Below are 16,706 nucleotides of genomic sequence, written 5' to 3' on the forward strand. Positions count from 1 at the left end.
ACCCTCTTTCACTTCTCCATCCAAAAACAGAGATCAAGTGCCCAAGACTGAGACAATGCTAGGGCAGGTACCAGCAGAAGCAAGAGGGAAAAAAGTTTACCTAGGAATATCGTTTTAGTTTTCAAAACAATTAGTAGCATACAGTGAAGAGAAAGTGCAATCAGAAAGAAAAGCATCCTGTTCCATTAATATAATAGCCATAAAGTGATGTTTTCCCTATGGACTGTCTTTAAGATCACGTGGCTCCTTAAATCTCAGTTTTGGGTTGGTTTGTTATAGAAACAAGCCACTAAGACTGGGCTAAAGTTTCAACCCTCTTTCCTTCTTATGTAAGAGGATGAACACACTCCAAGGCACATTTGTTGAGTCAGTGTCTTCCAGAATCCCTTCAATCCTTTGTGAATCCGTGGTGGACTCAGAAAATCAAATCAAAAGTATTAGGCAACAGAAAAGTAAACCAAAAAAACAACCTTGAAATGTTTAAAAAATCATCATAGTTTTAAACCTAATAAAAAAAAAAGTCAAACTTTCATTTACAAAGATATATGTAAAACTCTACAATGACAATAACAGCATTTTAGAAACCTTCTTGACAGAAGCATTTTCATGGAAAATCAGAGAACAGATATCACAATTAACACATGTCTAAGACAGACAAAACATCTTGCCAGCACATATGCTCCATGTTAGAAACTGGACTGTAGCTGAATAATTGAAAACACACAGAATACTTAATGAAAACCCAAGTTTGGAGTAATCCATTGAAAAGCTTGGTAGTGAGGAATGAATATTTAGCTGATTCCAAAAGTTCCTGTGGAAGCAGTTGCATATCAGGTTGTATGCTAACACAATCTTCTGTCTTAAGCGAAAACTTTCCAATCCAACATCATTTCATGAAGAATTCAGCATTTTCAAATATCCTCATTCTGTGTTCTTTTAATGAGATTTCACAAGTAAATTTTAAATTTCATTTTTCCACATGAACTTTGTTCTTTGAAATTCTTTTGAGTATTTTTAATTAATTTTCATTAAAATCTACCCTTAACCTGTGCATTCTACTTCCCTCCATATCCAGCAAGGTCATCACTTCTGCCTGCTTATTTCATTTCCCACTTAAACATTTCTTGAGAGCCCATCAGCTTCATACTGCATGAGGGACTTTATGACGCATACAAAAAAAGCAGATGAGCAAACATTAAGGTTTGAATTTAACAGATCAAAACTTATTTAACAATGCTTGAAGATTCACATAACTACCTCTGTTAAAATAAAAGCCAAGAACAATAGGAAGAAGAAGGAAGAATGGGTGCTCTAACAGTCAGCTTCTACTAGTTCATACTCAGCTGATATATAGAAAAATACCTCTACAACTCAAAATAAAAAATAAGTTTTAAGAAATAAATATTAATCTCAGCTCAGTTTTACTAGCCAGACGTAACAGTACTTAAAAGTATTTTTAAAACTGACCTATCTGGACCCTGGTACCATACGCACTAATTCTGGATCACCCTTGTAACAGCTGTGACCTTGATTAGGCCTGGACATAGATGAGGAAGAAAGCCTGACAAAGGGTTTATGCTGGCTGCTATTTGGGCTTCATATAATCTGTAGTAGAAAAAAATGTAGCTGATCTGTCAGGAAGGAGGTGTTGTGGACAGTTGATACCAGCTCTGGGATTAAAAAAAACAACACAAAACCAAAAATCCTAACATTTGTTAGTCATAGGTTTCTGGTAAATTTCTATTGGTCCAGTGCTTTCACGCAGCTCTGTTAGTGATCTGACCAAAATTAGTATATTGTCGAACCACAGACAGGCTTTTGAAACCAAAAGACTTGCAATAACGCCTTTGTGTAGAACATCTGCTCACTGCTGTACCTGTACCAGGTACGAACTAAATGGAGGAGCTGTTAATATCCTTAGAGAAGCGTTATCCTCTTCCTTATAGGTAAGAGTAACCTGAAATTTTAAAAGAAAGACTACTAAGAAAGGTGAATAATGCTATAACCAATCAATAAACTGGGAAAACAGTTCTGAAAACACCACCTAGTTACTGTCCAGTTTTAAGAGGGTTTTCTTCTAGGCCAATTTTTTTTTTTTTTTTTTTTTTTGATGTCATGCACAACCTGGGTACAAACTGACTGCATCACAGGAAAACTAAATTCTGCACTTGTACCTTGCCTCAATATGAGTAGAAATGTCTGTGATTTCTAATCAAGAACTCCATGGCCAAGCAAGGGCTGAACGTCTGTAATGGAGTTGGTATGGAAAAATTGGAAATAGCTTCCACTTAGTTATGCAGAGTGCCCTGGTCTGGGTAAACACTAATATTACCTAACAGTAATGTGGCCCTGACAAGCAACTCTTAAATTCAGATGAATTCAGTTTTGTGCCATAAAAACTACACAATTAATCATTTTCTTAAATCATCCCTGACTCTACATGTATAACACAGACAGGTCATTGGTGTGAGATGCTCAAAGCAACATGGTTTCAAATACTTGCTCTCTATCACTGATAAAAGAATATAAAATCCAACTGCGTATGTCAGTGAAGTGAGCTTTTCCTCCCCCCGACCTAAGGGCAATTTTCTTAGTAGCTGAAGTGGCTGTTTCCTTTGGCATGGCTTCCAAAAGATTTTGTCTCATCAGCAGTGTAAATTTGCTCTAACTGCTGACTGTTACTTTTCACTATCTTAACTGATTCCTCTTCAATTGCACCTATTGATTGTAAAGTATCTGAGTATCTTACAGCAAAGGAAAGCCCTGGATCCCACTCAGCTTTGGGCTCTCTTCAGCCAAACAGTACCACCTGAACCCACCCACCTTCCCTCCCCTTGAAACAGGGCAGATGCTGTAGCCAGACTAATTATTTATTTATTTATTTATTTATTTATTTTAACTGTAGAACTCAGTTAAGACTAGTGTCTGAAGTCTGATCTTAGGAACATTCCTGCTGGTATTAAAATGTGTCATTTTTAAGCTTATGAGCACACTGAACATTTTGTAAATTTAGTCTACACAGTTTCCACTCTGGACAAGCATCCAGAAATACTTCTGCAGAAGCATGCTCTAGAGTCAGCAGCTTCACGTGACCTAACAGATGGTGGACAATATGACAGCTAGTCTATTGACAGAGTGCGTTTCAGCACATATCCCATCTTACTAGACTGAACAATAAAGCATTATGCTCCAGTCTCCCACTGTTGAAACTTTCCTGCTTGTGCACAGTTTCCATCTGTATTCTTCCAAGCTGATATTAAGCAGTACTTGACTATTAACAGACAGATTAGTTAAAGACACAAGATGGATGTTACTGGGAAAAGCAGAAGAATAGAAAGAAACAGAAGAAAAATATTGGTGTAGCTATTTGGTACCAGTAGCAGGCACATGCTTCTTGTCATAATTCCTTAGGAATTTAACATTTACAGGACTTATTTCAAAATTGTTTCTTTTGACAGAATATTCATGAAATGCATGTTTTCTTTTAGAGAATTGGAATACTGTGATGGATTTCCCAGTACTAAAAACTACTGTAGTATACTTCAGCTGTGGGCTTTAAAGTTTACATCATTTTCTGTAATTTGACGAACTCAGTTAATGAAGACCATGAACAAATATAAATAGATAAACCCCCCAAAAAAGGAAGAAACCATAAACACAGTAAGTCCAATGGCTAATAACATACTACCAACTTTTTAGTAATCTCGTTTTCCCTTTGTAAATTATTTAACAGTAAAGACAATTACTATACAATTTATTTAGTGTTATTTGTACAAATCTTGTTTGTATTTGGTGTCACCAAGCATCTGATAACACAGGCTTGATAAGGTATCAATAAGGATGGATGCCTTACTCTATTTGGGGAGTTTGGATTCTCTCTGCACACCAAGGACAAAAAAAATTACTGCAAACAGAAGCTAGTGAGAAACTGGAAATAAAAACTGCATCCAAAGCGTACAGAAGTGAGTATTTTGCTTCAGGAATCACATCTGGAAAAACATTTTCTGCTAGTGCTTTTCATTTACTTAGGCAAGGCTTAACTATTATAGATTACAGTGGGGAATAAAGTGAAGGGATTTTGAAAGGCCTTTCTTGAGTTGTGCTGAATGTGTTTGAAGGGCTCTCTCCTGCCTTAGGTGTTTTATCATAAGCTTAACAAAGAAATAGTATATATTGCCCTCCAAAAGAACAGATACAAAGTGGACATTAGTCCTCTGCTGCCAGTTTATTAAGGTAATACAACAGGATCAAGGGCCAATGAATCTCATTTGAGTAAAATACATTTACATTAAACAGAAGACATTCTAAAATTCACAAGTAAAAGTAAAGAGACAATGGCTGGCCAATGACGTCAGTTTGCAGGTATCATATCATCCTCTATTATAAGCAAACTGTCCAAACAGCAAGTATGGGAAGTGTAAATGATGGGCCGTAATTATGTTTATTTATAACACTGTACAGGGCTGCAATAACCCTTCTTTGGGAATAAAGAATATTTTATTTTATTCTTGCAGCTTGTTCCTGACTGCAGTTAGGTAGGTATGTCATTTTATTACTCATAACCGTAACATATAATAATGGATTATACATTTTGGCTACTCAATTTCACATTTGTATTAGAATGGAGCTCACTTTGCAGTGATTATTATGTACACACAAAATATCTGAGTTGTGGAAAATGTGTGCACTGAACTCAAGTTCACTGAGGAGCTAAACAAAGCCTATGACAAATTCAGAATCTTAAGGTTAAGTAACTTCTGTGACTGTTTTATGTGCCATTTAGATAGTGAATTTAGTCTAGCTTTGTTTTATTTTGAGGATTTTGATGCACGTGGCACAGAAAAACCAAGTAAATGATACTGATTTTTCCTAACTTCTTACAGGCTGAAAAAATCAAATTTGTGTAATAAAACCTTCATTTTGCACACTGTTGGAAAAATGAAGTGTAATGTTGGCAGAGAAATGCTGTTTATACAGACAGATTATATTACTGTGTCTCAGTACACAGTCACTCCATAACAGCAACATAGTGTTATGATGTCCCACCCACTCTTCTCTACCATAACATTGTCAATCCCCAATACTCATCTGTTTGCCCTAATCATTCAGCAACATTAAAAACTAAACAAACAATTTTCCAAATTGTATCACAAGGAAAGAAAGCCACTGTTTTCCAACTCTAATTACAATCTAAAAAAAGATAATGTTTTGCTATGTGTGTAAATTGCTGAACAAAGCTATGGATCAAGCTGCTGCTAAGTATACTTGCCACATTCAGAGAGATGCTGGCTTTCGAATGGACCTTATATGACATTATCAGTACCTGTCTAAGCAGATATTTTAAATGCTGACTGAGGGTTAAGTTTCTCAAACCCCTTTCTTGGGATATGTCCAGAGAAGCCGGGACTTGACTTAGAAGCAATTCTGAAAATTTCAGCACTAACCGAGCATTTCATGAGCTTGGAGGTATGTCTGCCTGGTATTTTGCAGGCAATGGGGAGCTCACTTTGACTGCAGTCTAAGTTGAACAGTTTACATGAACAGGACAGTTCTGAGTCCAAACCAGCGTATGGTATCTCACTTTGGGATGCATTAATTCAACAAACAAAATCAATTTAGTCACATTCACACAAACTCTCAGTAACTCAACTATTGGGTTAACAAACTCGCACCTGCTAGTAATTCCCAGACAGAAGTCAAAAATACAAAAGGGCATGAGATGAAATTCAGCAGGGAGAATTGCAAAGCAGCATGTGTAAGTGGTAATTAACTAAAAAAAAAAAAAAAAAAAAAAAACATGCCAAAAATGGAAAAACTGAGAAAGATAACTTCACAAAACAAAAGATTGGAGACTGTGGATCACAAGTTGAACAACACACTATTGCAAAAAGTGGGGTGTATACACAAACATATGGCTTATAAGAAGCAATTTTTCCTTTCTGCTCAGCTGTCTCAACAGCTTGGGCAATACCCTGGAGTCATAGATGAGCTAGAAACAGGTTACAGGAGAGTAAGGTGATCTAAATTATCTAGAAAACATGAAAGGCTAAGTGACTTAGGACACTTTAGCCTGAAGAGAGAGAATGAAGGAGAGACGCAGTAAGAGCTATCATTTGCAAAAGGTTGTTTCAAGCAGAAGAGGGTCAGTTTACACAATTGGAGGAACTTCAAAACAGAGAAACCCTAGGCTGCCTGCAGGTCATGGAGCCTTTGTCCTTGGAGACTTCCAATAACCGGTTTGCCAAGCATTTGTCAGACTTGATATAACTGATTCTGCCCAGGCACATGGACTACATGTCAACTCAAGGTCACCTTGAGCTCCGTGATTTTACAGAGGGCAGACAAAACCAGTCTGCTAAACACATCTCAGGCTAAATGTAGCCTCTCAAATCATTTCACTGGAAAAGAATTGGTCATTAATTTACTTGAACATGCTTTGGAAGATCACTACAACTACCTGTAAGGTTCACTCAACCTATTAAGACAAAAAAAATAAAAAAATTAACTCTGGCAAATATTTCAAATGGGGAATTTTTTTTTTAAATAGCATTATTCTGAAAGACCACAAAAGGTATACCTGACATCTTATAGATTCAAAGGAAAAACAAACATTTACTTTGAGAAAAAAATTAAAAAGTTACTGCAAAAAATTACTCATTCAACTCTCAAATGAACATAGAATTAAAATTAAAATCTGAAAGAGAATTCAAGCTTACTGCTTCACCAGTTTTTCCAGTGTTTCCTTGGTCTCCTTGTTCTCCCTGTTAAATGGAGAAAACAGATGATGCAGTTCATTAGAGAAGTAATTTCTTTCATATGTGTATATTAAAGTTCTTTGTTTTCCTAAGAGACGCTCTATTTTCTAAATTACAGCTTCAAATTATAACTTTAAAAAATAAAATTAAGCAACCAGCAAAAGAAAAATAAATATTGCCATTGGCTAATTTTAATTTTATAAAAAAGATGTAAGTTTTGTCCTACAGTATTTATAAGTTGCCCACAAAAATGAAAGCTGTGTATTAAGGGCTCACTAAACACATTAAGTCAGCAAACGCTGTAAACAAAAGATATAATTTTAATTGAAATCTTCTTATTTGCAAATATAATTGCCTTCATTAATTTACAGTTGCTTCAGAAGTAAAAACGTTACCTGTGTACTATATAACCTTTACTACTTTACAAAATATTCTATTAGGAAAATTAACATTATAATTGTATTTTTAGCAAATGCTTTTTTTTTTTTTTTCTTCCAGAAATTCTGTATTCAAACTTGAAGGATTAAATGAATTAATTCTGTTCTTAATAATGCTGCCAGCCAAGTAGCATTTTGCTATGCATTTTACAGGTGAAAGCTGGGTGCGTATGTGGCATGAATTACCTGTCTTTGACTATAATCCTGGTGCCCTGATGAAAAGTGTTTTAAAGTGATTTGGGAATTGTTTGCTTAGATTGCCACACAGCATTGAGAAATTTTGCTACCACAAGCTCCTCTTTCGAATTGTAGCACTCCTCCTTTCCCTGCCTCCCCAAGTTCTACCAGCACAGGAACTGCCCTTGGTCCCTTGATGCACCCAGGTCCAGTACCCCTTAAATCTTCCTGCAGCTAAACCTCTCTTTATCAGGGGCTATCTTTTTACATACTCTTAGACGTGCATAATTTTCTTTTCCAAAATGAATCTTGTGAGAAAGCAGAGTTACCAGTATGATATACATTTGTATTATATAAAAGCATGTATAACTCTCTTTCTTTCACCGGCACATCGCTGTACATTGGACTGTGTAAGTGTACACAGCTGATACTCCAAACACATGTTCATTCCATAAATAAGAGCAGCATTTACCTTTAAACCTTCTGGTCCAGGGTCACCTACATAACCTTTCTGTCCTGGCCTTCCCTAAAATAAATAGAAAGAAATATTAAAAATATTTAATGTCATCCTCATTTCTGTGTTTACTAGAATACATGTATTAAAAAGCGTACAGTTTAGTAAAATTTAATACCTCTGTTTGAAGTCAGTGTATTTATAAACTTAAGTCTGAAAGCACTATTAATTATTACAGCCCACATTAGCACAGAAAGCAGAATCTGTATTAACTCTCAGTTAACACTAAGAAGAAGTCACGATCCAAGAATCAAATACTTCATATTTCAATTTTAAAACCATATTAAGAAGACAAAAGATAAGGTCATGTTCTGTCCTGGCTAATTTCAGCAGAACAGGGAGTAACAGAACACAATTTAATCTTTAGACTTTAGGGACTGGTGTCATACATGTAACTGTCCTTCCTCAGTGAGACAGTCACCTCGAATAGCTTTTCCTATGTTTACCAAATTAATTATTTTAAACCTCATTTCTCTCCACTATCATTTCTCTGCTAGTAGATCTGGGTGTTATGATACTCTGTCAATGACATAACATTACCTGAAAGAAATACAACAAGACCAATCTGAGCAGAAGGACATGAATGGAAGAGATCCTTGAGGAATTTTCAAAAATACATCCCTCCTTTTGTTGTGACAGAACCACAAAGGCATAAAAATTGAAATACTTTTCTCCTGAATTTTCAATTAGATGTTTATAGCTTATTATGTCTCACTTTTAAGAGGTTATTTTTATTTCAGGCAGTCTTTACTTCCTATACAATCTAAAACATGACCTATAAATTTGGTATATTAACAGCGTAGCCCTGTCTAGACAAACTTTTTCCATCAGCTCTGAGGCAAAAGCCTTGCTCCAAAAGTAAAGGTCCAATAGGCTGGAGTTGTCTCTTCAGCAAGCTGTTAATGAAACTGATGAAATGTGACAATTGGAGAAGGAAAATAAACACAACGTTTTAATGATTCAGCATTAAGAAAATGCAGATTTCTGCTTAAAGGAAATTATCAGCCATTAGACCATATGTTTGTTCCTGCAGACTTTTTTTTTTTTTTTTTTCCAATCAGACTGTGATGAGAGCTTTCCCTTCCATATTGGGTGTCCTGAGACAGAAGCGATCAAAGCAGCAGGCACCAAAGAAGTTCCTTCAAAAAAGATGTGATTTTTGCATTTGGCTCCTTTGCTCTGGCTTCTTTGTGCTTGTTTTTCAGAGCAGAATGTTAGCTTCTGGGCATCTCAGAAATTCTCTATTAATTATTTTAATAAAATTAAAAAGTTATTAACTTAGTAGGTTTTGTGACTTCTCATATTAATCCTATTTCTCTCCCATTCTCTCTGTGATTTCATGCCCAAATGACTTCATTTTGTTCTCCAAGTTCCAACAAGTCTCAGTGTGTTAGGAATGGGCTTTTGTTTTAGCAATGGATTAGCACATGACACATCCTGGAGTTGGGGAGAGGAGACCATGAAGACTTATTCTGAGAGATTCCAGTAAAGCAAGTCATGTCTTTCCACAGGGCTTAGCAAAGAACAAGCAACGTGCTTCTGCAGGTTCCTACATGCTCTTTTACTACTACGCTGCAAAGAATGTGAAGATCTCTGTGGTGAGCAGGCTGTAACACAGGAATGTTTTAAATGGAATTCCTAGAAAGAGAACTAGTGGCCACTATTTACCTAGATGATTTATTTCAGTCCGGTCAGACCTGAATTGCAGTTACAGCTTGTAAAGCTTTCTTGGCTGTACTGCCCCAATTACATACTAACTTTGAAGGACACATGGCAGATGCAAGTTGGTCAGAGAATGGAACAAGTGGATTTAACTGGTAAAGTCATTTGAAATGCACAGATTTGGCTCTCAGCAGGAATGCAATACAATTGTAAATTACATGTGGAGGAAATTACACAGAAGGTTAGGCTAGGGATGGCTGCTTTTCCACTTGCTAACCCCTAAGAAAATTACTCTTCCAGGGCAGTGTAGTCCCAAAGGAAATGTGTTTCCTAAAATATTAACTGAAAGTTCCTTTCAGGAAACAGCAACCACCTGTGCTTCTTCTCACCTCACAATGGGTTGAATACAGGCTTGGGTATTTGAATATAAATCTCTCTCATTATCACTCCATTCCCATTCTTCCTCCACAAGCTCCTCACATGCCCTCAGTCCTCAGGAAGACACAAGTGGCTTTCAGGAAATACTGCACCGGGAAGTGGGGTACTTCTGAGAGCACTTCCCCGGCCTTCAGGAAGAACTGCTCATCTAATGACTGTAAGATACCAGCTTCTGTTCTACACATCTCAGAAATATCAACTTGCAGCAAAGTTTTACATTCTGGTTTATAACAATTGCCCCTCTTCAAAAGCATTTTCTGCTCCTATGATGAAGATAACAAAAAACGCTTTCACTAACAGCTGACTACAGACAACTACAGTGTTAACATTTGGATAGCTTTTGAGAAAGAGTTGATTACCAAGGAACTTAATAAACACAGGCATTTCTTTAATGTTGCATCTACTGAATTTTCACAGGACAAATAAACAAATGCTAAAAAAAAACACAACATATTTTGATTTATAAGTATACATTTAAGAGAATGCAAGTATTTGACACTGGAGTAGAACAGGTCCTGTGACCAAATTCAGCTCAAAAATCCCTTTCAGCCAAACAGGCTGAACTCTGTGGAACCTGAGACATCCCAAGTAAGCAGGGAAGCATCCTCAGTTTTGACTCCAGCTGTTTGAGACATATGTGAATTCTTTCCAAACCTGGGACCTGGAGCACAGGTTCATATTCACCTTCTGCTCCAGTAGAGAATGATCTATTTTGCTGGCAGCACCTGTCAGGTGGGAACAGAGGTTTTTGGTGTCATGTACATTTTTTTTGTTTGTTTGTTTTTAAGTAAATGTTTGGAACAAGTGGGAATGATGGCTGGGAAGGGGAAATGAGGAGAAACTGTACTGCTGCCTGCTTGGTGCATGCCTAAACCTGACCTTGGGGCTGAACACTTTTACCTGAAAACTACACAGTCAGGAGATGATGAATTCCAGAAAAACTAGAAATTATCTCCATTACTGTTCAATAGAAAGCTGGAATAGTTTTCATAAAGATAATCAGAGGTTTAAAATATATAATCTACATGAATACTTTACTGAGTTTAGAGAAAACCAAAGAAAGTGAGGATAACAGCTGCTGAAAGGGGGAGTAAACTACTGATATCTGTACCTATATGTCTGTAGGACAGGAAATCAGGTCGTAGTGAGAAAAACAGGCGAAACTTTCTGTCTAAAAGGCCAGACATTAGAAAACGTGTCAGTAAAACAAGCAGAGCACTGAAGCAGATTGCCAGAGAGAATGAGGAATCCCCGACCCCTGGGGGCTGCAAATAATAAGTAAGAAACATCTGCCTAGAAAGGCAGAGCTGACAGCTGACAGTGCCTTGGGGCCCCAAGCATGGCTTGAGCAGTTCATTCAGGTCCCTCTTTGAGACCTCCCCTGCCTCCTTGGATACTTAATTAGTTCACTGAAGACAAACACAACACAGCTTTTACTGCATTTACTTTCAAACGTGTTTTAAACTTCCTTCAATGAACCTGGAAATTAAGCCTATGTAAATCAACTGAATGTAATCAATCGCAATCAAGCGAACATGACTTAGAAAGACGGATATGTTCCAGAGTTAACTGATTAGGTCCCATTAAACTATGTATAATCGAACAACTTAATGACTGGGACTCTCTTCTCCAACAAGCATGCTGTCTGTGTTACAAGTGGGAGGGAAGAAGCAAGGACAAGCAGCGTTCAGGGAGGCAGTGAGGAGAAACTGGCCTGGAATTGTGAAACAGCTCGAGCCAACAGAAGCCGTAGAATCCAGGCGAGAACAGATGGGCCCCGGGATGAGGGGAAAACAGGCAGGGAGGGCTCCACACCAAGCAAAATTCCCATTTCCCCTACCTCTCATTTCAGGAGGGAACATTAGCCAAGAAGCTACTCAAAAATGTCTGGAGACAGCAACCCAGGGGCCCACCACAGATCCACACATTCTTCTCTCAGCCGCTTGTAGTGAGAGAGAAACCACGGAACCATAAGACACGCCAACGGTATACACATTTCCCATTGAGAGAAATCAAAACCAAATTAATTTAGGTCAAACTGACCCAAAAGAGATTAAAAATATATTTCTGCTTGCTGGGCTACACGGAAAGTTTTCTTCTTGGGTCACTTTGACACCAGCTGATGGTGGCCAGTGCATGCACGGTGATGCAGAGAATGTGACCATTGGTGTCTGACTGCCCGTGAGTCACCCGCTGCTGCATCATCTTTCCCAATTGCCATAGCACAACATGGGAGATGCTGTCCAGCCACGAAGCCCTGCCCAAGGAAGAGATTCAAAGCATGATGCAGACAAAATAAAAATTTCCATGAGGCTTTTGGCAGAAGCTCAGGCAGATGAAACAATATTGAACTGAGTCACAAAGTGTTTCAAATTTCTGTTCAATTTTTTTCTGTCTTAAAAAAAAAAAAAAGGTGTTATTTTAATTTTATTATTCGTTTTACTTATTTCATGTGGCAAATAAGCTTTTTAATGTTATTTCTAACAGAAAGAAAATTCTCAGCTTTGACTAGCTAATGAACAGGAAAAATGACAGAGGTATATTCTCTCTAGAACTGGGGAGCAGTAGAAAAGACTGCACTTTTGATTTTGATTTTTTAAATAAGCTTAAAGTCCCCTAGAATGCTTAGATGCTAATAAATATTCCTAATTAATGAAACTGGTGAAGGTAAATTATCTTTTAAAATATATCAGCCCAAACAGCATTGACAATTTTCATCGTTAGTGTTCTCAGCAGTCTACCACATCAATTAGATAATGTTTTCTTAAAGCATCAGTCCCTTGTATCTCTCCCTGCGAGGTGAGTCTCATGCTTGGTTCTTCCTGGATTTTGATATTTCAGTCGATCAGCTGATTCGGGTTTACAGAATAGTTTATTCATGAGGTTGCATTTCAACACAGTCACTTCGCACAGTAAATGTATCTTTTAAACCAGTACTTCTACTAAAAAAAAGTCTTCCATAACAAAATTACTTACTCTTGGGCCGACTCCTCCAATAGGTCCATCTGGTCCTACTTCTCCCTACAAGAAATCAGGACTTCAATAATCTTCATGCAAAGACTAGCTTAAAAAATAAATACATCTGTAGACAACTGATTTTACTTATTATGTCGCATTACGTTTGCTTCATATGCATACACATGGGTCTTTGAGTCTGACAGAAGCACTGTAAGAGAGACTAATCTGATTTCACTTAAATTCTTTAGCCAGAAAGCCATGTTGTATGTCACCACCAGAAGTGGCCAGAAAGGCCATTGAACTACTGATATCTTCCTTCACAGCAGTATCTTCATGATTCTGAGCAAGGGGAGACCCAGCAGTGATGGGTCAACCTCTCTGTCTGCCCAATATGATTACTTGTAGCAACATTTCACACTTCCTAACTACAAGAACAGTAGGAACATTCTTGCTCTTTTCCTCCACTTGGCTATGATACAGCCACTAAGTTAGTCAAGCCATTTATGCAGGGCTTATCCCCATCTTTTCTTGGGAATGGAGGGAGACTAGAGGGTCAGGCTTGTCAGGTGTATAGTAGAAGAAATGAGACACTGTGCCTGTGCTGCATAGTGCACTGATACAGCTATACATAATAAGGAACTCCAGTGTTAATTCTTCAGGGTTGACTCCTTATACACGTATATCAAAGCATGGATTTGTATCAGTGCCATACCAGGAGCTCATGCTGTTATTTAACAGTTATCTGATCATCCTGAATGCGTAAGATTTTCTCCAGCTTTTGGAGGAAGTGGCTTACAACCTTCTCAATTCCAAAAAAAATACATCGCAAAGGAATTAAGAAACACTATCTGCAGCTTCCTGGCTGCTAACTGAATGGATCATTTTGTGATTGCTAACTTTTAATCATTCAATATCTGTCATTAATGTCATAAGTAGCCTGCTTAGTTATGAAGACTGAAGACTTTAATCAGACTCGTTGATTAAATAATTTCTAATGTTAACTATTTTCAGCCTAACAGACATGAGTTCTCATTGTTATTGTGATGAATTAAGAATACCTAATAAACTTGTAATGTTGCCTTCCTTCCCCTTCAATTAATAAAGGTCTCAATGATCACTTAAATGTATCTAAGATATTGTCATTAAGTTCATATTTGCTATCTCTACACACACCCCTGCTGTCTGCCTGCTTACCAAAAAGATGCATACCAGACTCTGAACCCTTTGAGACTCCACTGAAATTACTTAAATTATGAAATGGATGCATGGCCCTGTAATACCACTGAAGTCTCTTTGCAACACCAGCCAAAATACAAAAAAAAATAAAAATACTGAAATCTTGCATGACAACGCCGTAAATACCTAACCATTACTGTTTAGCCCCCCTCCTCCTCCTCTTCACATTTTACTTTAAACTATCTGTTGATCAAATAGTTTTTTTTTTTTTTTTTTTTTTTTTTTTTTTTTTTTTTTTATCTTACCTCAATTCCTTTGGGTCCCTGTGGCCCTGGAGGCCCTCGGTCACCCAGAAGTCCCTGAAAATCCGAACACACACACACACACACACACACACACACACACACACAGACACAGACACAGACACACAGACACACACGGACACACACACACACAGAGTGAGATCTTACATCAACTAACAAACATATGCAAAACTGAGTAAGCAGACCTCCTTAAATACTACTGTCCATTTCTTAGGAAGCCAAGAGAATATGCAGAAGAATTTTATTATGTGCTGGAAAGCTGGGTATCTTACAAACTTCAACTATATTAATTTTTCTGAAATTATTATTTTGACTTTTTGGAAAGTAAATATTGGAGCTCTCAAATCAATAATTTCTCTTTTTGAGGACAATGCATGCCATCATATTAAGATCAGAGATCTATAAGAGTTGCATTGGTTCTGCTTTAATTTATGTAATCTTTAGTATAACATCTGATGACAATATTGCAATGGAAATGAACTAGAAAGTGAGTTTAAACTACCATCTTGTCCAAAACTACTTGTGATTTTCAGCCCTTACTTTTCTGTCAGAATTATATTCAACTTCTCAAAGATGAAGGACCTTGGCTTCTGCCAACTCTGAGTTTTTATGACTGTTTACAGCAATGTTTTCAAAAGTTTGTTAAAATGAATTAGCAGTTAGCAGCGTGTAAAAAATCTCAGTCATCCAAATTACGAAGGTAGTAATTGGGTATAGCACTTGTTGACCAGGCATAGGACATTTTTTTTTATTATTTTTTTTATTTAATATCTCTATACATCTGTGTAAACATATTATTAATGTTCTTGGAAGCAGGGATTAACAATATCAGATAAAGCAAGAAGAAAGACACTGATGATTAGCCTCTGAAAAAAGTCGTGGTGGGAAAGTTCCAAGTGTAAGCCTTATTAATTGCTTAATAATAAAGCTGAAGTCTAGACTGAAGATGCAGGCATTCATGCAGTAACAGTTTACTTAGCACACAAAGTAAAACAGAACAGAAAACTGAACAGGCCACCTCAAGGTCCATAGGCCACCATCATACTAGGAAAGACGAGGGTGAAGAGCTGTTGTTCAATGTACCACAGAAAACGTGACAGGAAGGTTTTTAGTAGCACATAAGCAATAGTTCTGTGTAGGTAGTCAAGAAATGGTCATTTTATTCTAATAGCAAAGTACAATAGGAGATATGATTTTCAGTACAATGTAGTCGCACCATGAAAATGTTAACAACACTGCTACTCTTGCACTGCACTAACTGGATCTGCAAAAAAGTCACAGACTGTACAACTGATATAAGGGCTAAATGAAATTTCCACCTCCCCTTTTAGGTTTCAGACAGCAAACAGAAATTGAAGGTAGTTATCAGACATGTGCCAAAGCGTCTGGAAAAAATCTGTGGAGTCAAACAGTGTATTCCATATTTCACATACATAGCTTTGCAGATGATCATCTCTTCCAAAAACAGTGGAACTCCAAATAGCCACCTGTATTAAGCATGCTATCCAAACAAACATAAGCGAGCAGGACTGAAGTTCTCAGCTACTTCCATGGTACAAATGCACATTACTGGAGAAACAACAGCTGTGGTCAACATATGCTGTCTTTTCCTCCCATTTTTCTCAGTTACAGAGCATAAATACTTATAATAACATACAAAACAAACTAAATTGTTTCAGAACTTCTCAAACTTTTTTTTTCCCCTGTTAAATAAGCAGTGGATTGAGGTCAAACACCTTCTAAAATATTGCTTCCAAACTGAGTAATGTGCTGTAGACCAGATGGTGTAATAAATCACTTGAACATTATTTTAGAGAGGTTATTTTTGCTGATTACAGCACTAATTTGGGGAAAAATCAATAATTCAGAAGTTCTGCTGGTATTTAGAGATGGCTGATCATGCTTATAGAGCTTAAACTTCCCAGCAAGAAGCTGAATTTCTCCCATACCAACTACTAAGAAATAAAAGTTTACCCTGCTTTTTTTTTTTTAAATGAAAAATGGGTATTGCTTCTGAGGAAGCATAAACAAAACAAAACAGAAAAGAACAGCATAGTGAAAACAGTTTTCTAAAAATAGAAAGATTGAGGATTTTTTTTTAAGCTGTAGTCAACACAAGACAGCTGGGAATCCTGAAAGACAAACACTTCTAGTGTGCAGATTTTCTCTTATTTTCTAGGAGCAATTTAAGAATTTTTCCAGTTATTCCATCTCAAATGTAAGCCATCAATTCTCCCTGATTAGAACACACTGTGTAAGCTATTTG

The 16,706-nt window shown here is 37.0% G+C and overlaps 1 protein-coding gene across 1 annotated transcript in view; it reads right to left on the reverse strand.

Annotated features, from left to right (window-relative positions):
• The window catches only part of COL24A1 (collagen type XXIV alpha 1 chain), a gene marked incomplete at both ends in the record, with an annotated part of 134,533 nt that overhangs the window by 54,480 nt on the left and 63,347 nt on the right, over positions 1-16,706 (reverse strand). Inside the window, 4 exons of the mRNA XM_084291454.1 lie at positions 6,717-6,761; positions 7,842-7,895; positions 12,960-13,004; positions 14,423-14,476. Of these exons, the coding sequence (XP_084147580.1) occupies positions 6,717-6,761; positions 7,842-7,895; positions 12,960-13,004; positions 14,423-14,476 (198 nt within the window). The remainder of the gene's footprint in view (positions 1-6,716; positions 6,762-7,841; positions 7,896-12,959; positions 13,005-14,422; positions 14,477-16,706) is intronic.

This window comes from Netta rufina (genome assembly GCF_964035555.1).
Source record: "Netta rufina genome assembly, chromosome: 8".
Classification (NCBI taxonomy): Eukaryota; Metazoa; Chordata; class Aves; order Anseriformes; family Anatidae; genus Netta; species Netta rufina.